At 40.8% G+C, this 24,382-nt stretch overlaps 1 protein-coding gene across 1 annotated transcript in view; it reads left to right on the top strand.

Moving 5' to 3' along the window:
• The window catches only part of ubr1 (ubiquitin protein ligase E3 component n-recognin 1), a 155,467-nt gene that overhangs the window by 14,937 nt on the left and 116,148 nt on the right, over window positions 1–24,382 (top strand). The window contains exons 3-9 of the mRNA XM_078406202.1: window positions 1,050–1,128; window positions 2,843–2,950; window positions 11,317–11,447; window positions 17,099–17,237; window positions 17,671–17,733; window positions 18,836–18,959; window positions 22,131–22,238. Coding sequence (XP_078262328.1) covers window positions 1,050–1,128; window positions 2,843–2,950; window positions 11,317–11,447; window positions 17,099–17,237; window positions 17,671–17,733; window positions 18,836–18,959; window positions 22,131–22,238 — 752 coding nt within the window. The remainder of the gene's footprint in view (window positions 1–1,049; window positions 1,129–2,842; window positions 2,951–11,316; window positions 11,448–17,098; window positions 17,238–17,670; window positions 17,734–18,835; window positions 18,960–22,130; window positions 22,239–24,382) is intronic.

Genomic DNA, 24,382 nt, shown 5'->3' with positions numbered 1-24,382 from the left:
AGAAATCTGTAAATAAATTTCTAGCAGCATGGCCTACTTGGTTTTGAAGTGCAGGTCGTGAGAAAGGCCACGTCCATGGTTAATCATTCATATCCATACCACAAGAATGTATTTTGGACGAGTGCAGGAAAGCTACTAATTCAATATGTTCATAATCTGATTTGTCCTAATCCCAAAAGCAAGGTCAACCCAGTGATTGAGTAAAGTACGAAAACAGATGGAAACTAATCAAGCAAATTCACTAGCACAGTTCCCAAAACATGAGAGTGACTACACTTCCATTGTACTTCATCAAATGAAGGCAATTGACAAAATAAATTGCAGAGGAGATTAGAAACTCTTCATATGATGACAATGTGATCTAAAGGCAGACAGAAGCAATTTCAGGAGTAACTTCCAAAGTGAAGTTGGATAAATAATGAATATTGGGCAGTTGCACAACTGTGGGGAACGGACAGGATTATGAGGCTATCGACAGATCTTGATCTATCTGATCTATCTGATCTATCGATCGTAGCCAAATGCGCTCCCACATACCAGGGTTCTATCACTCTGATTAGGATGTGTCACAAATAGAAATAGAATATAGAACAGTGCAGCACAAGATCAAGCCCTTCGGCCCACAATGCCTGTTCCAAACACGATTTCAAGACCAACTTGTATCTGCCTGCACATAATCCATATGCCTCCATTCCATAACCATATGCCCATTCAAAGTTTTCTTAAATGCTATTTTATCTGCTTCAACTACCACCCCCAGCAGCACATTAAAAAAAAAACTCAGCACATTCCAGGCACTCACCACCCTCTATGTAATAAAATAACTTGGCTCGCTCATCTCCTTTAAACCTTGCCTCTCTCATCTTAAAGCAATGCCCTCTCTCATGTTTGATTTTTCCATCCAGGAAAAAAGATTCTGCCCTATCTATTATGCCTCTCATAATTTTATATTCTTCTATCAGGTCTCACAGTGTTAAATATATTCAAAATAAATTTAAAAATGATCAACGTGTTAAACATTCTAACACAATGTATCCTTTCTGTTATAGAGACTGTGCACTCGATCCCACTTGCGTACTATGCATGGACTGTTTCCAAAATAGTGTTCACCGAAATCATCGGTATAAGGTATTTGTCTTGTGTTTTCTGTTTTATTCCTGTGTTTAAGCTGGAATGGAAGGTGTTTGTGGAAAATGTAGCAGTTATATTTTTACAGTTTGTGGAAGTATTTGATTGGGGGGGGGGGAAACTTGGGGTTTAGGTCTTGTGGATAAGGTAGGTTATGTATTGTCAGTTTGCTGCACTTGGACTGGTTCAGTTCAGGTGAAGTTTGAAAGTTTCAGGATATAGACCTATGTTTATTATGTTGCTTTGTATAAGTCAGGAAGCTGTGAAATTGGAGGGGAATTTGGTGATTCTGTTCCTGTAAACATGATGTCACTTGGTCTTCTGGTTGGTAAAGGTTATGGGTTGGGAGTTCAAATGATATCTGATGATTGCATCTGATAATGGCATCTATATGAGTAGTTGCGAATGCATTTGTCTTTATGCCTGCTGCTCTGTTGTTGCTGAGAATTAGTAGGGAACATAAATACTGATGTTATACTGAGCCTCCATATAGCTGACAGGCTGACAAAGCTGGGCTGGAGAACTTGATCTCTCTGTGAACTATCAATATTTCTTTTGGTAAATTTGGTTAAAGGAAAACCTGTTTAGGAGTACATTATTGTAGTTTTAGGGGCTGGCTGTGCAGGAAGATCTCCAAGGATGTTGCCTAGAATGGAATATTTCAGTAATGAGCAGTCTTTGGATAGGCTGTAAAAGAATTAGAGGGGATCTGAATAAAATTGTTTTTTCCTAAAAAGGTGATTGGGATGTGGAATGCACTGCCCATGTGGGTGGTGGAGGCAGAGATTCTCTCAACATATAAAATGTATTTAGACAATCACTTGAATTGCCAATAGCCCGCAAGTCCTGGTCAATGCAATTAGTATAGATGGGTACTTGATGGTCACCATGTATGTGGTGAGCCAAAGGTGTTTCTGAGATGTACAATGCTTTGACTCTAACCATCTTTCACTTGCTCGTGGGCATTAAGCAAAATAGATAGCTACACACAACAATCTCATGAGCAGTAATGTGATTTTTTTTTTAAACAGAGGATGTATAAAACTCCTGGTGAAGGAATAAATACGACCCATGCAAGAAATCCCTCCTTTGCCGTTAAAATATAATTGATCTTTTAGCCCAAACTGAAATCTAAAATCTAATGGTTGCATGGTCTTGTTGGAAATGGAGATGAAGATCTTTGGATAGATATCAGTATGATTTATGCAGAATATTGTTGGGTAATATGCTTCTAAATTTTTCTTTTAGTCCTGGGAATCAGGGCTAGAGATTTTGCAGTGGAGTGTAGCGATTTTCTGCTCACAGAAGATTGTTTTTGAAAAATGCAAAAACCAATGAGTCTTTTTATAGGAATTGCTATCAATGTCAGATAGCCAAAATGGCAAATGTAGTTTTAAAGTCAAACTCCAATTGATTGTTTGGAAATCCCATTGGTTCTGCATTGGGCTCACTGAGCTATTTCCTATGTTGCCTCTCAACCTCACTTCAACCTCAAAGAGCATTTCTCGAATGAGCCGATAAATGTAAATAGCAATAGCTGGAGGTGTTCCATTCAGATTTTCTCTCCTAACTTCACAGCTAATGAAAACTTTTTGGTATTATAACTTTTTTTGTATTGAAATATGTTGTCAGAAAGATCCTGCCACTTTTCTAATTAGTTTTCTTGAAGTGGATGTTACCACAGCATTTAATCATGGTATGGTTTTGCATTTAGATGAATTCTTCCAATGGAGGTGGGTTTTGTGACTGTGGTGATCTTGAAGCCTGGAAGACTGGACCTACTTGTATTAAGCACGAACATGGTGCAGCTGAGGACACGAAGGTAAGAGATTTATGTAATAGTATTTTGTCTTTGTTAATTGTAACTTTTCTGGTGATGGTGACTAGGTAAGGCTGGATGGTTATTGATGGAACATATCTATTTAACGAAAGATCTTCCTTGTCAATCGACAATAGTTTTATTGCTCAGGATTGGAGAATGGCCTGAGGATTTACAATGCACTTATTACATATCAAATTTGAAGTGTTGTAATGGAAAAGGATATGAGCAGACTAGGAACTAGGATGGACACAACGGATAAAATGACCAACTCTATGCTGGGGGGATCTTATAAGGATGAGGGGGGATCTTATAAGGATGAGGGGGGATCTTATTGAAACATATAAGATAATTAGGGGATTGGACACATTAGAGGCAGGAAACATGTTCCCAATGTTGGGGGAGTCCAGAACAAGGGGCCACAGTTTAAGAATAAGGGGTAGGCCATTTAGAACGGAGATGAGGAAGAACTTTTTCAGTCAGAGAGTGGTGAAGGTGTGGAATTCTCTGCCTCAGAAGGCAGTGGAGGCCAGTTCGTTGGATGCTTTCAAGAGAGAGCTGCATAGAGCTCTTAAGGATAGCGGAGTGAGGGGGTATGGGGAGAAGGCAGGAACGGGGTACTGATTGAGAGTGATCAGCCATGATCGCATTGAATGGCGGTGCTGGCTCGAAGGGCTGAATGGCCTACTCCTGCACCTATTGTCTATTGTCTATTGTCTATGCTGATTATATGATCCTGCTTCTAAGGAATTTGGATTTCCGAACTCTACAGCTGCTTTTTGAGCATATTTTTGAACAATAATTTATCTCACTTGTTGAAAGAAGCGTATTTAAATTGCATATTGGAGTCAAAATTCAGTCATTTATTCATACATAGATAGATTATTTATCTAGTGGACCTTAATATTGGTTGGGATTCTAACTTGTGGAAGGAAAATGTTGACATGTTCATTGGTATCTGTAAAAGAGCAAAATGTTCGCTCACAGGCATGATATGTAGGGTTTTTCTTGTGAGTCAGATTTCCTCTGTGGACCGTAAGGTGGTCCGCACCACTGGGATATGTTTATGATAGCACTCTTCTTATAAACAATGATTCCATTGTATGGGAAAAATATTTCAAATGTTTTTATGTATCATGAGTCGATTTTAATGAAAACAGAAAATGTGAGAAATATTTAGCATCAGTGAAGAGAAATAAAATATTGATGTTTCGGGTTAAAGACCTTCTGTCAGAACTAGGAAAGAGGAAAAACAAATACATTTTAAGTTGCTGAAAAAGTGGGAGAGAGATGGATAGAGCAAACTGACTATTTTTGAGCGGATGGAGCCAGGATTGCCGTAAGGATAAATTGAAGAGGTCATCTGATTAATTAGTGAATAGGAGAGGTAAGAGGCAGAAAAGCAACAAAAGTATGACATGAGGGCAGTTGGAGAGATAAAAGACAAAGGAACGTGGAAAAAGGAACCAGTGGAAAAAGGGAAAGAAATACTTCAAAGGCAGCCATCAGATATTTCGCTATCACCCCCTGGAAGATGATGGGCCAGAATGGGGCCATTTGGTGATGACCTGTTAGAGGAGGAGTGTTTAGTTTTTGAGGAAGATCTTATTATTGTAGATGAATGCCAGAACAAAAAGAATGATTTGTCCAAATCCTATCATGGAGCATTATCGTTGACTAAACTACAAGTTTGGTTGCGTCAAAACTGCCATGAAAAGAGCATGGCGGCTTAACCCTGTCTTTGAACCTGTAATATGTCAGGACTTGGATCAATTCTAGATAAACTTGAAATGATCCACTAAATCTCAGAGACAAGGCTAATCTATAGGGTCACAGTTATACAGGGCAGAAACCAGCCTTTTGGCTCAACTAGATTTTACCCACCTATTTCATTATCCCATTAACTCAATTCAAGTGTTGGTGATAGCATTACCTGGAGAGAGGATCTGAATACACCATGTCCATCGATTGGCTTAATACCAGACTTGGCCAGCATACACATGACTTGGTCACTTATTTTTATTCAATGTTTTTAATTATTTGTTAATATCTTAGTGATTTTTGATATGTTAAATGATTTATATGTATTTGAATAGCTTTTGGATGTTTCTGTCAGAGACATTGATTTCTTCATGTAACCAGTGATTGCTGATGTTGTCAAAAAGCCTCAAACATGAGGTTTAATACTTACTTTATGGGAACCTGATGTATCTAGCTGGGCGCCTGTTGGGTACAGAGGGCCAGCGCATTCAGCCTCTACATAAGGAAATAATAAATAAGTGCTGGTGAGCAGGCACCAGGGACAGTGTGTCCAGCAGCAGGCCAGGTCCTGGTCACTCTGGTGCACGTCCAAATCCTATCATGGATCATCATTGCTGACTTTAAACTGCAAGTTTGGTTGCGTCAAAACTGCCATGAAAAGGCCTAAGAAAAAAACCTGGAGAAACCATCAGCCACGTCTTCAGCTTTGTAAAAGTATAGAAATCCCAGTCAGCTCTGTAAAGTCTTTGCTTTCCTGTACCGCCCACGTCATGTGAATGAATAAATCTTATATTTATAATTTAACTAATTCTTGCCCGTTGCAAACTTTAGGAGATAAGCTGTCATATGCTCTAGACCCACTGGTACAGTGAATACGGCATGGAGGCGAGAAATTACACTGCTGCATGTACATGCAATTCTTGATTCACTGAAGCTTCCTTCACCCCCTCCCCTGGGACATGGCATAATTCAGGAATGTTCCACGACAAAGCACAGAAATGTTGTGACTTTTCAGGAAAATGTGGTGAGCTGCATTGGCACCCCATCCACCCCTAGCAAAATGTATTCCACCATCAGCAGTACAACATATCAGTGATATGTGCCATCTCACAAGCTAACTAAGATTGCTTAATCTGTACTTCCTTAATCTGCTACCTCCACCTTGAAGAAGAATGTCAGAATGAGTGTGGGAAGCCACCTATCTCTAAACTCCAAATTACAACCGTTCAGATTTAGAACTTTATCACAGTTCCTTCATTATATCAAAATCATCGAACTCCCTACCAAACAGCACCATGGAACCAATTTCACCTCATGAACTGCAGCTATTCTCAAAGTTTTAAGACTAGACTTTAAATGCTGGTTCCAGCAGCATCTTGTGAATAACTAAATCAGATATTTATATTTGATTCATACTAGCTGATTGTGAATTTCCATTTCTATTGTCACTGAACCTATACAATCTCTTCGACTTGACTCTGAAAGCCCACCCCCAGATCTATCTTTCTTCGAAGATACTGTTTAAAATCTACCCCTGACCAAGTCTTAACAACTCAACATCTTGCAAAATGTCAAGTCACATAATGCACATTTATTGCTACCACATCCTTCAATATAAAGATGTTTATTTTGCTGAGTTATGTCGCAAGCTAAGATTAGGTTGGTGTTTGCAGAGGGAGGAGTGTTTCTGAGGTGGGAACCACCCAGTCGGAAATTCACTATGTATGTGGTGTGTGAACTTCTAGTACTTAATACGTTCCAGGTACCACCACCATCTGTATCAGTGTTTGAATTTTTCCATCTGTTTGCCTCCTCTAAAATATTGAAATAACGAAGTTTTTTAAAATGGCACTTCTTATATGTTGCATAATCCAACTAAACTAGCATCTATGAAAACAGCTCAGTTGCTTCCTTCCCTCAACCTCCCTACCCCCACTACACTGGATGCCTTCTGACATCCAGTAACCAGTATTTTCATCACCCCTCTAACTAAAAACATGTTTGAGGGTGTAATAAGAAATTGCAGAGACAAGGAATAGATTGTAATGAACAATAAAAAGGCACAATGCAGGTTAGTGGTGTCTGGTAACTTTTTCATTTGTATTGAATTCTACTCAAAAGAATAACTGTGATTGTAAATTGAAGCTTATTCTGCGATGGTGAGTTGGAAGAGTATAATGTTGGGAATAATAGTAGGATTAATAATTGTATGGTTTTAGATTTGGTGTGCCCATGTATCACTAGGTTTATTCCCTTCCAATTCCCTTTTGTGAGAAATTGGCAATGTTCCAGAGAACAGAGAGTTAAATGCAAGTCTGAAATAAATTGGAGACGCATGTTGTTGTAGTGGCCTGGACGTGGCCAGAAATAGGCTGGACGCACGGCAGGTATTGAAAGTTCTTTAATGCAGGTTGTGAGCATCCACTCACAACGGGTTCCACCGAAGGGATGAACACTCCCCAAAAAGCCCTGGGTAGAAACCCCGTAGCCTGTGGGCAGTCCCTCGTCCCTGTCCGTCAAGTGCCGAGGGAACTGACCCTAGGAGTGGCCTAATATCCAGGGACCGCCACATTGTAAACAATTGAATCAGATTTTCCTGGAACGTTTCCCGGAGCAGAAATGTCACGTAAACATTTCTGAGTTCATGCAGACAGTGTTATGATGTGAGTTTCTATCAATGGCAATCTTTCAATAGATATCAGTCTTGCTGCCATCACCTTCCATACTGGCTTCCAGACTTTCACCTGCGTCAGTCCGGCATTAGATCCCAACCTGAAACCCCACCCCCCACCCCGCCTGCCCACCGCCAATATAGTTTAAACCCACTCGTGTAGCACGAGCAAACCTTCCTGCTAGGATACTGGTTCCCCTCTAGTTCAGGTGCAACCCATTCCTCTTGTACAGGTCACCTCTGTCCCAAATTGATAACTGTAACTGTTCAAGATGATGACTCACCACCATCTCTTTTCGGCAGTTAGTGATGGGCAAATAAGTGCCATCATCGCCAGCGGTGCTCACATCCTAAAAAATGAATAAAGTAATTAAAAATGTGGCCTGCAAAAAGAGGATAGTTCTCCAACTTTACAGAGCTACGAACTATCCCTCAATTCTGCCTCGGATAGTTGCCAGGGAGATAGAATTAGCAAGAGACAGCTGATGATGGATGGCAATGGTTTGGATCTTCCCAATATTTGCTTTGAGGGAACATCTGTCCTGTATTATCAATTAGAGAAACAGTGTGAAAGTTTTCAAACATGGAAGGGACTGGGGGAAGTGATGGTGAGGTAGAGCAGGGTGCAATCAATAGACTTGAGAAAGCCCATATCTTCACAGAAAGGATTTTCAGCAGGATCAGTGGTTATTGAAAAAAACCTAAGTACAAAGATGAGAGCCTCATTGGCCTTAAATGTCCTGGATTATCTCTATTTCCCTTCTCTAATAAAGATATTTGCTACTCTCCAGCCCTCCGTGACGTTGCCTGTGGCAAGAAAGGATTCAACGAGCTTGGTCAATATCCCATTGAGATCCCATCAACCCCAGAGGATTTATCCACCTTAATGCTCTTTTAGATACCCAACACCACCACCTTCTAGATTTTTTTTTTAGATTTAGAGATACAGTGCGGAAACAGGCCCTTCGGCCCACCGAGTCCGTGCCGCCCAGCGATCCCCGCACATTAACACTATCCTACACACACTAGGGACAATTTTTTTTTTTTTTTACATTTACCCAGTCAATTAACCTACATACCTGTACGTCTTTAGATCTTAACATGCTCTAACATATTAGTATTCCCCACACCGAGTTCACTGTCCTCCATGTCCTTCTTTGTAAAACCGATGCAAAGTACTCATTTAGTACGTTGTCTATATCCTCTGACTCCAAGCATTAATAATTTTATCCTTGTATGATCCTACCTACTCTCTAGTTACCCTCTTGTTTCAAATGTGTATGGAAAATGCCTTGGGATTAGATCATAGATCATAAGATAATAAGACATAGGAGCAGAATTAGGCTATTTGGCCCATTGAGTCTGCTCTGCCATTTGATCATGGCTGATCTATCTTTCCCTCTCAACCCTATTCTCCCAGTAACATTTGGCACCCTTACGAATGAAGAATCTATCAATCTCCACTAAAAATACCCAGTGACTCAGCTTCCACAGCTGTCTGTCGCAGTGAATTCCACAGATTCGCCATCCTCTGGATAAAGAAATTCCTCCTCATCTCCATTCTAAAGGTACATCGCTTTATTCTGAGGATGTGCCCTCTGGTCATACACCCACTTCTAGAAACATCCACTCTATCTAGGCCTTTCATTATTTGGTCAGTTTCAATGAAATCCCCCTCATGCCCCTTTTAAATTCCAGTTACGAAGGATGTTTCATGGTCCCTTTTGTGTCTCTGAATTCCTTGATGAGTTCATTCTTGTTTATTTTATATTCTTCAAAGGCCCTGACAGATTCTCTGATCTTGCATTCCTTGCAACTCCTTCTTACTGAAACATGCCGGTCCTGAACTCTGATCAGCTGGTTCCCACATATCTGTTATGGACTTACCCAACAACAACTGTTTAGTTTAGATTTATTGTCACGTGTACCAAGGTACAGTGAAAAGTATGCTATTTAGTCAGTGGAATGATTACAATCAAGCCATCAACAGTGTACTGAAACAGGATAAAGGAATAATGTTTAATGCAATATAAGTTCCAGTAAAGTCTGTTTAAAGATAGTCCGCGGGTCTCCAATGAGGTAGATGGTAGGTCAGGACCGCTCTCTAATTGGTGATATGATGGTTCACTTGCCTGATAACTAGGAAGAAACTGTCCCTGAATCTGGAGGTATGCATTTTTACACTTCTGTTCCTCTTGCCTGATGGGAGTGGGGAGAAGAGGGAAGTTCCGTGGTGAGATGTGTCCATGAGGCAGCGTGAAGTGTAGATGGATTAAATGATGGGCCGTTCATTTGTTTCTACTTTTATAGCCTCTTTTGTTGAACCTCCTGTCTTATTATACACTCACAAACGTGATTGTTTCCTTCACTAATATTGGCACCTCTGCTTCCTTTTGTAATCCCTCTCCATTTGAAGATGAATGGTCTATCATTAATATTTATGATTATATCATATTCATATCATTAAGGAGTATTACTGGGTCTGAATCATGAAAATTCTTATCTGCTACAGCTTTATAGGCACATTAACGCAATAGCGCAACGAATAAACATACAACCAGTTGATAAACACTTTAATACTGCTTCCCATTCCCACACAGACCTTTCTGTCCTAGGTCTCCTCCATTGTCCGAATGAGGCTAAATGCAAATTGGAGGAACAGCGTCTCATATTTCACTTGGGCAGCTTACAGCCCCAGTGGTATGAATGTTGATTTCTCTAACTTCAAGTAACCCCAGCATTTCCTCTCTCTCTATCCCTCCCCCACCCAAGTCGCACCAGCTTTTCATTTTTCACCCTACAAACAGCTAACAATGGCCTGTTTCCTTCATCATTGTTAAATTTTTGCATATCTTTCATTCATTGGTCTTTATCTCTCTACATCATCATTTCTATCTCTCGTTTCCCTTATCCCCAACTAGTCTGAAGAAGGGTCTCGACCTGAAACATCGCCCATTCCTTTTCACCAGAGATGCTGCCTGTCCCGCTGAGTTCCTCCAGCTTTTTGTGTCTATCTTTAGTTTAAACCAGCATCTGCAATTCCTTCCTATACAATAATAATTTGTCAGTTATACTCAGTAACCAGAACATAATAGTGCAAACTGTAATACATAGTGCAACTTAAATGACGTCCATAGTAGTTCATTATTGAGGAGGGTTGTGCAGTGTTACTCAAGTGCCTCATAGTTGATGGGAAGAAGCCTTCTTGAACTTGGAGATAACGATTCTCAGGCTTCTGTACCACCATCTTGTTACCACGATGATAACAAAGAGGGCATGGCCAGGGTGGTGTGGGTCTTAAATGATATTCTTTGCCTTCTTGAGGCAATGCTTCCTGTAGATCCCTTCAATTGTGAGAAAGTCAATACCCGTGATGGACTGGGCACCTTCTTTCTTGGGTGTTCCAGTTACTGAATCCAGGCCGTGATGCAACCAGTCTGTATGCCCTCCACCTCATGCTGTGGAAGTTCGAGAGATTATTCAGATAATTCATCATAGCAATTGGAGCAGGAACAAATGTGTTCTTTTGGAGGAACAGCACCTGTGGGATTGCTAATGGAGGAAGCTGCAGGACAGTTGGAAGTGAGAGCAACGTTTGTTTGCAGAGAAACAAAATATTGGTGAGCAATGAGAAGTGGGCAAAAATGTCAGAAAGGAAATTGGAGTGTGATCGGCATTAATGTGATGCAGGTGGATGGGGAAAGAAAAATACCCTCTGGTAGCAGAGAGACACAGGTCGATTGGAGGAAGCAAAAGCATAGTGCGAACATTTGAGATGGCAGTAATGGTGTTTATGTACAGTTTAAGGGTTCTGTAATCAACTCGTCCACAAAAACTGCTTTGTATTGGAAAATGAATTGCAATGGGATTCTTGTACAAAGATAGAGATTGTTTGCTGTGTACGTTCATTCAAAATACTGGATTTGTATTTCTACAGAATCCTGCAAGCCAGTTACCTGTTGGTGTGGCTGAACGAGCCCAGGAGTTGTTTGCTGTCCTATTCATGTATATTGTGGAGATGTTGATCTGGGCAGAGGACAAAGAACTGCCTCCAGGACTACAACCAAGGTATGCAAAGGGAAGTGTCCATTTTATCATTAATATGCTGATGAATAAATGAAAATATCTGAACATAAGAATCGGGAGCAAGAGTTGGCCATCAAGCCATTTGAGCTTATTCTGCTATTCATCAAGATCACATGATGATCCACTTCAATTCCATTTTACTGTCTTATTCCCCCATATCCCTCTGTTCTCTTAATATCCAGAAATCTATTAATCTGCTTTGAATGGCTCAATGACAATCGTCTGGAGTAGAGGATTCCAAAGATTCATCACCCTAAAGGAAATGGTTTATCCATCCAACAGAGGTTGCGTAATAATAATTTATAATAAAAATAATATGAGTTGTCCCCGCTCGATAAGAAGGGAGAAGACAGGGAGACGCGAGAACACGGTCAACGGCAGACAACTTAAAGTAAATGCGCACAGCAAACCGAGCTCGCTGTTGCTCAGGGACTGCTTAGCTGCGCTCTCCATATGTCGCCAAGCCGGGCCCACTCACTTGATCTTGAGTTGGGCAACTCGCGTGAAAGTGGGGGAGGAATGTAAATGCCAATGACAATATCGTTATCGTAATGATAATCTATCATAATAATTGATTTCAGATTTCACTGTTTTGCATTGGACTTACCAATTCTGCTCTAAGTTATCTATCTATAACATTAACTCAGTTTTTCTCTCTCCACTCAGCTACTTGTTCTGCTGCCATTTCAAAATATATTCCTTTACTTTTATTCTCGGCAACAGTTCTGATCTATTTTACATGTCTCACTGTTTACTTCTGGTTATCTCTGACTCAGTAATCAACAAAATATCACTGGGGCAACCCTGATCTGACCCTATCAGAGATATTACCTTTATACTACCCATCCCTCCCCGTCTTTCCCTGCAACCTGACTTGCTGAGCATAAGCTTATAGAAAGACTTGTGGAAGCCTGAGTTATGTGCAGCCCTTACACATGTTGAGTGTTTTGGGGACCAGTGGCATGGATTTGGCAGCTGCTGCGGAGCTCCAGGCATCTTCTGTCTGGTGGGAACTAGAATCGTAGCTGCATTTTGGATTTGCAAACTGTTTGTGTTCAAATGGTTCGTAGCAGCAGAACCTTGCTGTGACATGGGTGGTTCTGTATCTTGTTTTGAATCTTCTCCAGAGCGGAAAGCTGTCTGATCTCTTTTTGCCCGCCCACTTTTGCTTCCTGGAAAATGATCAATCATTGAATTACCATCAAATCGCAGGGCCCACTAATTGTAACTCCTGAAGGAAATACTTTGAGAACTGATTAAGCGCCTGTCCCACGTCTAATCAGCTGTCAAAAGCCAAGTCAGAATAAAAATTGACAGTCAGCGTGGTCTATGTGGTACAGAGCCTGACACTGTGTTGTGTGACAGCCTCTTTTTACATTCCACGTGGCCTGTGTCTTGTGCTTAACCTGTCGATAAATGGAATCTGAAGCTTGTCAGCCAAGGTCATTCTGCAAATCAGAGCATTGGTGACTGGCCACTTGACCATTTATGCTCCTAGATGGCCATGTTTCACCTGCTGCTGTCAAAGGTTTTTAGAGCTGTTTCTAAATGTCATCTTATCTTTTCTCAAAAAATTGAGATGTCAAAATTAATTGAAAAATAATTAATTTATGTAAATGACTTAAGGATAAATCATTTACCTTTTCCAGATTATTGACTTTCCCCCGTGTATAGCAGCGTGGCAGCATAAAGCTGAGCTGCCAGGGACCAAGGGTATCCAGCCCCTCAGAATGACTTGAGTTGTGTCCCTGGACTCGTTGTTTAGTGTGGGAGCTCAAAGGCACCCAGTACTGATGTCCAGTACATACTGTGCTTTTGTGTTACAGTGCAGAGCCACAGAAATCAAAGCTGCCATGAAGAGAGAGATGGACAATGATCTAACCAATTATATTTTTGTTGCCAAATGACACGAGAAAACAATTAAAATCAATTAATCTGCTGCTGATTTAGAAGGTGTATCTCCTAACAAATGTTTACAATCCAGCACTGGACTCTGAAGGTTTTTATTCACAAAATGCTCCAGCATTTTGTGAATAAAAACCTTTGATTTGTACCAGCATCTGCAGTTATCTTCTTATACTGGACTCTGAAGTAGCAATTGTGAAATTCCATTTGTGTGGAAGTTTGGGATTTCCCTGTTTATGCAGGAATCCTGAATCTCTAGATAGCCCCAAAGCCATTCTATCAGATAAGTTATTCAATTAATTCAATTTTTGGAAAAGTATTTGTGCAGTTATAATTAGTTTAGTTTATTATTGTCATGTGTACTGAGGTACAGTGAAAAGCTTTGGTTTGCATGCTACAAGTCAAAGAAAAGACTGTACATGTATATTATTAAGCCGTCCACAATGCACAGATAAAGGGCAAAGGGTATAACATTTAGTACAAAGATAGAACATTGAAGTCCAATAAAGTCCAATTAAAGATAGTTTAAAGGTCTTCAGTCAGGTAGATGGGAGATAAGGACCACGCTATAGCTGTTGAGAGGATGATAACAGATGGGAAGAAACTGTCCCTGAATCTGGAGGCATATGTTTTCAAACTACTGTACATCCTGTCTGATGGGAGAGGGGAGACAGGGAGTGACCAGGGTAAGATTGGTCCTTGATTATGCTGGCAGCCTTGCTGAAGCAACATAGTGTAGATGGAGAAAGAGGAAGGCAGGCTGGTTTGTGTGACAATCTAGGTTATGTCCACAACTCTGCAATTTCTTGTGGTCTTGGATAGAGCTGTTCCCAAACCATGCTGTGATGTCTCCTGATAAGATGCCTTTTATGACACATCTGTAGAAGTTGGTGAGGGTTATTGGGGACATGCCAAACATTCCTAAGCCTTCTAAGGAGCAAGAGGTATTGGTGTACTCTCTAGGCCATAGCTTTGATATTGCTGGTCCAGGACATATTGCTGGTGTTATTTAGTCCTAGGAATTTTAAGCTTTTGACCATCTCTACTTCGGTGCCATCAATTTGGACTGGGATGTGCACCGCTTCACTTTCTGAAATCGATAACAATCTCCTTTGTCTTGCTGACATTGAGAGAGAGGTTGTTGTCTTGGCACTAAGTTACAAGATTCTCAATCTCCTTTCTGTACTCCGTCTTGTCGTTAATCAATATCCGACCCACTATGGTGGTGTCATCTGCCTGTAGATTGTGCAAACTCGTTGATTGAGTTGGATTGGTATTTGGCTGCACAGACGTGAGTGTATAAAGAGTATAGTAGGGGGCTGAGAACATATCCTTGCAAAGCATCAATATTGAAAATTATCGTAGTGAATGATTTGTCACCTCTCCTCGCTGATTGTGGTCTGTTGGTCAGGAAGTCGGGGATCCAGTTGCAGAGGGAAGTGCTGACTCAGAGTTCCACGAGTTTGAAGATGAGCTTGGTTGGAATAATTGTATGGAAAGTAGAGCATTAGTCGATGAATATGAGTCTGATGTAGATGTTCTTATCTAGGTGTATAGGGCCAGGGAGATGGCATTAGCTGTGGACCTGTTTGTGGCAGTGGGCGAACCAGCCTCTCAAGTACTTCATGATGGTGGATATTAAGGCCACTGGATAGTTGTCACTGAAGGTTCCTTCACTGGATGAGCAACAGTTTGCTTGACTGCATAAAATTAGGTGCAAAGCACAAGTCAATTGTGAGATTAAATCGCCCCACCCCACCCAACTAGCCTAGCTGAGTGCAGCTCTAACAACAGCCGAGGAAGCTCAACACTATCCAGGGCAATGTAACTGTCACCCAATATACCACATGGAACATTCACTTTATCCATCTCTGTCAACCCCTTGGCTGTAGTCTGCAGCTATAGCTTTGCTAGCTTTTCTTAGAATGTAGACTTTTAATACTAAAAAGGTTGACAGCATCTGACTGGGTTAAAATAGTTGCACTCCCTTTCATGTACTCCCTACACCAGAAGCACTGTATCGATTTAAGAGGGAAGTGATTGTTCAATCAAAATGTGAGATGGGCAGGAAATGTCAACCTTTTTAAAACACACAGTTTATCTAAAATTATATTTTGTAACTTAGAAGCCGATTAAAAAAGTTATTCTTGAAACATATTACAGGCAACTCCATTCGGGAATGTTGTAAATCGTACTATGATAGTCGGAGAAATTGGTGTGAATCCAGGTGGGGCACAGGGAAGAGTGGTGAAGATTGGTATGGGAATGACAAAGGGAATTGAAATGGTTAGCAACTGGGAGATCCAGCAAGCCTTGGCAGACTGAGTGTGTTCAGTGAAGTGGATGCCTAGTCTGTGCTGGGTGCTTCCCTCAGCACCCCTATATATATTAATGATTTGGACGAGGGAACTGAATGCAATATCTCTAAGTTTGCGGATGACACGAAGCTGGGTGGCAGTGTTAGCTGCGAGGAGGCTGCAGAGTGACTTGGATAGATTAGGCGAGTGGGCAAATGCATGGCAGATGCAATATAATGTGGATAAATGTGAGGTTATCCACTTTGGCGGCAAGAACTGGAAAGCAGAGTATTACCTGAATGGTGGCCAATTAGGAAAAGGGGAGATGCAACGTGACCTGGGTGTCATGGTGCACCAGTCATTGAAAGCAAGCGTGCAGGTGCAGCAGGCAGTGAAGAAAGCGACTGGTATGTTAGCATTCATAGCAAGAGGATTTGAGTATAGTAGCAGGGAGGTTCTGCTGCAGTTGTACAGGGCCCTGGTGAGACCGCACCTGGAGTATTGTGTACAGTTTTGGTCTCCTAATGTGAGGAAAGACATTCTAGCCTTCAAGGGAGTACAGAGAAGGTTCACCAGATTGATCCCTGGGATGGCAGGACTTTCATATGAAGAAAGACTGGATAGACTAGGCTTATACTCGCTGGAATTTAGAAGACTGAGGGGGGATCTTATTGAAACATATAAAATTCTTAAGGGGTTGGAGAGGCTAGATGCGGGAAGATTGTTCCCGATGTTGGGGAAGTCCAGAACCAGGGGTCACAGCTTAAGGATAAGGGGGAGGTCTTTTAGGACCGAGATGAGAAAACATTTCTTCACACAGAGAGTGGTGAGTCTGTGGAATTCTCTGCCACAGAAGGTAGTTGAGGTCAGTTCATTGGCTATATTTAAGAGGGAGTTAGATGTGGCCCTTGTGGCTAAAGGGGTCAGGGGGTATGGAGAGAAGGCAGGTACAGGTTACTGAGCTGGATGATCAGCCATGATCATATTGAATGGCGGTGCAGGCTCGAAGGGCCAAATGGCCTACTCCTGCACCTAGTTTCTATGTTTCTATGTTTCTATGTTGCCGATGTAAAGGAGACCACGTTTTGGAGCACCAAAAGCAGTAGGTGATGTTGGAAGAGGTGCATGTGAATAAACCTCTGTATATGTATAAGAATATATTGCCTGTTTTTTTAAAATTTATTAATGAAAAATGCAGTAGGCAACACCTGAATTCTTAATTAGCCACAGCCAGTCAACATAATGGTCTGTTAATTTGTATGTGCTCACAGGAACATTCAGTGGAAGGAGATTTCATAGTTTTAGATTTAGATGCCAGCAAATGTTGTGCACTATAGTTATCAATTCTGTCGAGTGCAGAAATATGATGACAAACCTTTGAAGAAAATGTGTTGATGAAACATCTTATCTTTAAACTTTTTATCCTACAAGGGAGAAGACGGACTCTTATTTCTGTGTTCTGTTTAATGATGAGCAGCATTCCTTTGACCATGTAATCTATTCACTCCAGCGGTCATTAGGCTGTTCACAAAAAGAAGCCCAAAATTATACCATCTTGATAGATAGAGAGGTAAGTGCTACTCACCATTGTAAGTTCTTGCAAACACAGCTTCTTTTTAGATTGTATAAAAAAAATTCTAGATTTACATCACCCAATGCATTTAACAGGAAAAACAACAAATACTGAAATTGTTATGCTTTCCAAAAGTTATCTTTACTCAAAAGATTAAACATTTACTGTGACAGTAAAAGTGTGCACACTTCTGTAAAATATTGTGCATGAGCAAAATGGATAGGTTAACAAACAGTTTTGGAGATATTACCTTGAGAGAGATCTGCTGATCAAATGTATTTGTGTAACTTGAAATGGAATGGACTTGAAAGAATTAATTAAAACATTAGAAATAAGCTTGTTTCTAAATTACTTTACATGGATTTGTTTTTGATCGATTCATTATAATACTATTTTTTTTTCAAGTTACAGTTCTTTCTTGTTTCTCCAGGGCCGTAAAGCTGTAAAGGATGGAACATTGCTTTTGTGTCAAGAAACAAAGCTGGAAATTTTTGTAAGTGAGACCAAATCTTTGCACTGCTTCCATTAAATCTGGTTGAAAATATATCAATATAGCATTAGCTTACTCGAGATTCAAGTGATATATGGCACATTGCAAAGGGATCATAATGTTTCTTGACTGCTCTGCCTCCCTGATAAATATTCTGTTGCCTTTTGGTTTTCTATGATGGGGACAAAATGAATTTAATTTGGTCATAAGCAAACCCAACGAAGAATTCAGATTAAACTTGAACTGGGATGTGGTAAGAGTATAAAATTAACTATTACAATGAGTAAGCATGATACCTAATTTCCAGCTCTTGAGTTGTCCAGCAGACCTGTTAAACAAAACTGAGAATCAGCAGGATAGCGTCACCAGACTTTGGATCATTTAATTTCTCAACTCACCTCGGGAGAGTGACAGCAGAGAATATTATTTTGCTAGCAGCTGTCTTGCCTCACGGGATTTATGCAGGCTGAAATATAATTGTTAAAGTAATCACTGCTTTGAGTTCAGTGCTTCAGGCATTAGCCAGGTTCATAGAACAAAAATGCATTTGAGGAAAAGCTGGATGAACACAAGGGGATGAACCTGCTGATAGAATTAAATGAGTAGAGGTGGAAGACGGGGAGAAGGTATTTGTAGGGCATGATCGCTAGCATGGGACCATATGGGCTTATTCTGAGCTGTACAATCCTATGGACTACATAAAGCTGTCGGTGCTTACATCGAAGATAGACACAAAATGCTGGAGTAATTCAGCGGGACAGGCAGCATCTCTGAAGAGAAGGAATGGGTGACGTCTCGGCAACCTTCCTTCTCTCCAGAGATGCTGCCTGTCCCGCTGAGTTACTCCAGCATTTTGTGTCTATCTTCAGTTTAAACCAGCATCTGCAGTTCCTTCCTACACATTTTGTGTGCTCGCATCAAGTTGCATTGGAGGAAAGGTGAAGAGTAGATATTTCAGATTGCTGATGTTTGATAATGAGGATAACTTGCTGAATAGATACAGTCAATGCAACAATATAATTGATACAAATATTTGATTCTTAACAATGCATTTGGCCAAACCAAAGAGGATACTGCATCGTGCACTGCTATTTTTTTCTTCTAGAACATTACAAACAGTGTCTTCCAATCACCTCTTCGTGTTGAGATTCTTCACTCAAATGTTGTATTCCATCAGGCGTTTGCTTTGCGCCTTCTCTCCTGGCTCAACCAAGTTATTGGGTATTCAGGCAAGTGCAAAACGTAATCTTAAACTTTCTTTAAGAAAAGTAGTGCAATAATTTTGGGTAACTTTAATCTTCACATAACTTAAATCAAATTGGCCTGGGAGCCTTGAGGACATGCTTACCATTTGAATTCTGGACAGATTTTTTAAACAGAGGTCCTCTTCAGATTACGAACGCATGACTTATTTGCAGCCCGTACATACAAACGAGCATTTGGGAGACCTGCGGGATGCACTTGCCGGCTGCTGCAGGGCTGCAGGCAACTTCTGCCAGATGGGGACTTGGTTCAAGACTGCATTTCGGCCGTGCGAACCATCTGGTTAGCGAATTGTTCACAGGAACTGAACCCTGCCGTAACCTGAGGGGTGGGAGGCATCTGGAACTTGCTATGGAATCAACCAGGGGACAGATTACTTTAAATCTGGGCATGCATAATTAGACAGAATTAATTAATGATCTCACAGAAACCAAATGGGAGCACTTGGAAACCAGAAAAGTGTCCAATAAAAATAGAGACTGAAGTACGTTATCAGAGTAACTTAGAAAAAACTATACAAACTCCCAATAAGAGTTTATACTAGTAGATAACAGCAGAGAGTAGCTCCTCTAAAAATTAAACCGTCTGAAAGCGAGACTGGAAATAATGGTGAAAAATAATAAAATGCCAAATTTTAAATAAATCCTTTGTATCTGTCTTCGTGGTAGAAGATAAAAAACATCCCAATAATCAAGGTAACAGCGGAGGAAATAAACAATCCTTTCATAATTTAAAAATCTGATATATTTTAGGTTGCATTGTCAAAAAATCAATTTCTAATTAGCCTCATTGCACTGCATGTGGATGTTCAGCTAATTGTGACCTTCAAACACTGGCAAACTTCCAAGCAAGGGTTTACACAGTGTATGTGCACCTGAGAGAGGGAGAGATTTGCAAACATGGTTTTCTATGACTATCGTCGCTCAAGCTATCACCAGTGAAATTCAGTTCAGGTCCAACTCAGTGCACTGCAGATTGACACAATCACCTCTGGAATTGTCTTTCTCTTTCTGTTGACAAATAACCTTAGTTTGAAAATCTGGGACAAGCTGTTCAGAGATACATTGTGCGCCCAGTCCAAATCCTTGATCCATGTGACATTTTATCGAAGCATTAAGTATTTTTTGCATACACCCAACTGTTAATTCTGTTCCTTATCAATTAACTTGATTAAATTAGAGCAACAAGATTGCATTTATTTTGAAGCAACTCCAATTTATAAACTACATTCTTCTCAATAATTTCCTTTCTTTAACATAAAATATAGAACAGTATAGCACAGGATTGGGCCCTTTGACCCATAAAGTTTGTGCTGAACATGATGCCAAATTAAAATGATCTCACCTGCCTGTACATGATCCATATCTGTCTATTCCTTGCACTTCCACGTGCCTTTCCAAAAGCCTCTTAAACACAACTATCGTATATGACTCCACCACCACTGGCAATGCATTCCAGGCCCCCACCTCTCTGTATAAAAAAACCTGCCCTGCACATCTCCATTAAACTTTCCCCTTCTAATCTTATAGCTAAGTCCTCTGGTGCTGGGTGTTTCCATTATGGGAAAAAGGTTCTGATTGCCTACTCTAAGTGTGCTGCTCATGATTTTATATACTGCGATCAAGTCTCTCCCCAACCTGCAAAATTCCAGAGAAAACAACCTATCCTGCCTGATCTCCCGGTGGCTCAGCACTTTAACTCCCCCCCCATTCCCAATCTGACCTTTCTGTTCTGGGCCTCCTCCATTGTCAGAGTGAGGCCCAGTGCAAATTGGAGGAACAGCACCTCATATTTTGCTTGGGTATCTTATGTAGATCCATGTCTGGTTTTACTGTTGCGCATCTGGTCCAGAATCCAGATTGGGTTTTGTACTGTGATATCCTAGTACTGGCCTGCTAGTTACCAGACTATCATGGGAACTGGGGGTAACAGTAGCCAGCATCTGTACTGCTAGTGATCTGCTAATAAAGAACTTGTGTACAAAGACTTGAGTGACTCTGAATATATACTCCCACAAACAGCTTACACCCCAGCGGTATGAACATTGACTTCAAATAGCCCTTGCTTCCCCTCTCTCCATCCTCACCCCCTTCCCAGTTCTCCCACCAGTCTTACTGCCACCGACTACATTCTATCTCTGTCCCGCCCACTCCCCTGACATCAGTCTGAAGAAGGGTCTCGACCCAAAATGTCACCCATTCCTTCTCTCCAGAGATGCTGCCTGTCCCGCTGAGTTAATCCAGCATTTTGTGTCTACCTAAGTCTATCCAACCTCTCCCTGTAACTGAACCCTCTAATGCAGTCAGCATTCTGGTAAACATCCTCTGCACCGTCTCCAAAGCCTCCACATTTTTCCTATAATGGTGCGACCAGGACTGCATGCAATACTCCAAATGAGGCCGAACTGAGTAGTCGTACTAACAGGCCAATTTTTTTTTAAATTGATGTTTCCAGCTGCTTGGATATGTGGACCAAATGAGTATCTTTCCAATCCTTATTAACCAGATGAGACAATCACTTAATGCAAGTCCTAGGCTAAATGGGATCATGCATAGAAACTTAATAGCATGACCGCCATGATTTTTGTGAGGCTAAATTTTGTATCATTTAAAGATTTTTTTAATATGTTCACAGGATTTGGGTGTCACTGACAAGGCTACCAATTATTGCCTGTACCTAATAGGACTTTAAAAGTTGCTACCTCAACTGTTGAGTTCTGGTGATGAAGATACCATAACCCCATTATACAATTGGATAGGAAGTTCCAGTTTAGAGCCAGTAGCAATGAGGACATTTTGGAGTTATATTTTAGGGTTGTGTGTGATCTTGATGGGGAACTAGCCAATGGTGGTATCTTTTCCGCCTGCTGCCCTTGTTATTCTAGATGCTGCGGGGAATCGCAGGTTTAGGAAATGTTGCAGAAGGAGTCATGGCAAACTGTTGAAATGGATTTTGTAGATGGTATATACAGCAGGGAGGATGCAATGATAATGAATGTTTAAAGATATGCTTTGTGAGATCAAACTATGAATGTTGCAACAGCATTCATCCAAGCAAGATTATATTCCATTACTATTCTAAAGTCTTTTGGGAATTTAATTGAATGGATGTAAACTGTTTGTTCTTCTTCTGCACAGCTGGATTACGTCAGATTTTCTGTGAGGTTGTACTTAACCAACTTCCAGGCTCGGATCAACCTTGCCTGATTAGCAAATTGATGTTATCTGACACCAAATTGTGGAAAGGTGAGTAAATTAATATTTTTGTGTTTCTAATTGAGTCCTAAACATTCATTTCCAATTCATTAGGTACACAGTACCCACAATTACTTTACTTTCCTTCGTTTCCCACAATCTGAAAGAATTTCTATTTCTTGGACATGTGGAAAGTGGGATGCTTTCAAAAGAATGACAGTGTAAGTTCAAGGTATGCATGTTCCTGTTGGAATGAAAGGTAGAAGTAACGAACCTGGGATTACGAGAAAAAATGAGGCAGGAGCCTTTTGGTGAGATATATGAAGTGTGCAGTGCACAGAAGTGTGCAGAAGTGTGAAAACGCATACCTCCAAATTCAGGAACAGTTTCTTCCTAGCTGAACTTCCTAGCTATCAGGCAACTGATCCATCCTATCACCAACTAGAGAGCGGTCCTGACCTATCATCTATCTCATTGGACACCATCGGACCATCTTTAATCGGACTTTACTGGACTTTATGTGTCACACATAACTTTATTCCCTTTATCCTGTGGGCGGCTTGATTGTAATCATGTATATTCTTTCCACTGTCTGTATAGCATGCAACAACAAAGAAAATTCACGTGACAATAATAAACTAAACTAAACTTGTTCCTCTATTTAAGAGGGGCTGGAAAGTAAAACCTGGGAACTTTAGGTCAGTAAGACTAACATCTATGGTAGGAAAGATCCTGGTGAGGATTCTGAGGGATAAAATATATGTGCATTTAGAAAGACAGGGTTGATTTTATTGTTGGCATGGTTTTTGTACATGGAACATGGGAGATCGTGTCTTATGAATTTGATTGAAGCTTTTTGAAGAAACAACCAAGAAGGTTGTTGGGAGTAGGGCCATAGATATAGTCTTAATGGACTAAACGAAGGCCTTTAATAAGGTTCCACATGATATTCTGCTCTAAAAGGTTAGATCAAAGGGATCCAGGGAGAAGAAACTAACTGGATATGGAACTGGCTTCATGGTAGGAAACGGAGTCTGGCAGTGGAAGATTCACACTGCAGGGCTATGACTAGTGTTGTGTCTCGGATTGGTGCTGGGGTCATTGCTGTTTGTTTTCTATATCAACGATTTGGATGAGAGTGCATAAAGCATGATTAGTGTGTTAGCAGTCAACAATAAAATAGGTGATGTTGGAGACGATGAAGTTGGTTGTCAAGAATTACAGCAATATCTTGATCAGCTGGGCAAGTGAACTGAAGAATTGCGAATGGAGTTTAATTCAAATAAGTGTGAGATGTTGCATTTTGGGAAGACAAACCTGGAGAGGAACCTCATAGTGAACGGTAGGGCGAGTGTCATAGAGCAGAGGAATCGAGAAGTACTAGTACATGGTTCCCTGAAGTTTGTATCGTAGATATGTAAGGTAGTAAAGAAGGCTGGCATGCCGACCTGCATCAGTGAAGGAAGTAGGGATGCTATGTTACAATTCTACAAGAAGTTAGTGAGTCTGCACTTGGAGTACTGTGTTCAGTTTTGGTCACCCTTCTCTCGGAAAGATGTCATTAAGCTGGAAAGACAGCAGAGAAGATTTTTGCGGATGTTGCCAGTACTCGATGGCCTACGTAATATGGAGCGGTTGAGCTGGCTAGGGCTTCATTCCTTGGATCGTAGGAGGCCGAGGGATGATCTTACAGTGGTGCATACAATCAAGAGCCGAATAGATGGGGTGAATGCTGAGTCTTTTACCCAGTACAGGAGAGTGAATAATCAAAGGGCATGTTTAAGTTGAGAAGTGAAAGATTGAATAGGAACCTGAAAACCAACTTTTTCATGCAAAGGGCGATGGGTCTATGGAATGAGTTGCTAGATGTTGTTGAGACAGGAAAAATAACAACCTTCAAAAGGCATTTGGAGAGGTAAATGGAAAGGAAAGATTTTGTGGAACATGGGACCAGCAAATGGGACGAGCTTTGGTGCATCTTGGCATGGACATGTTGGGCCAATGGTCTTTTTCCGTGCTGTATGACTCTATTATCCTTTTCATGGTTTCTTTTGACTTCCAGTCATGCTGCTGCGACAGTTGTCCTGGGTATGAAGATTGAGTTTCCTATACAAAAGCCTGTGTGATCAGCAACTCCGATAAAAGCTATTGAAGATCTTTCTCATGGGAGTTAGAGGGTGAGCCCTCTACCCATG

This window comes from Rhinoraja longicauda, chromosome 10 (assembly GCF_053455715.1).
Source record: "Rhinoraja longicauda isolate Sanriku21f chromosome 10, sRhiLon1.1, whole genome shotgun sequence".
Classification (NCBI taxonomy): domain Eukaryota; kingdom Metazoa; phylum Chordata; class Chondrichthyes; order Rajiformes; family Arhynchobatidae; genus Rhinoraja; species Rhinoraja longicauda.
The sequence above is the reverse complement of the archived record's forward strand: the minus strand, read 5'-3'. Positions and strand labels throughout refer to the sequence as shown.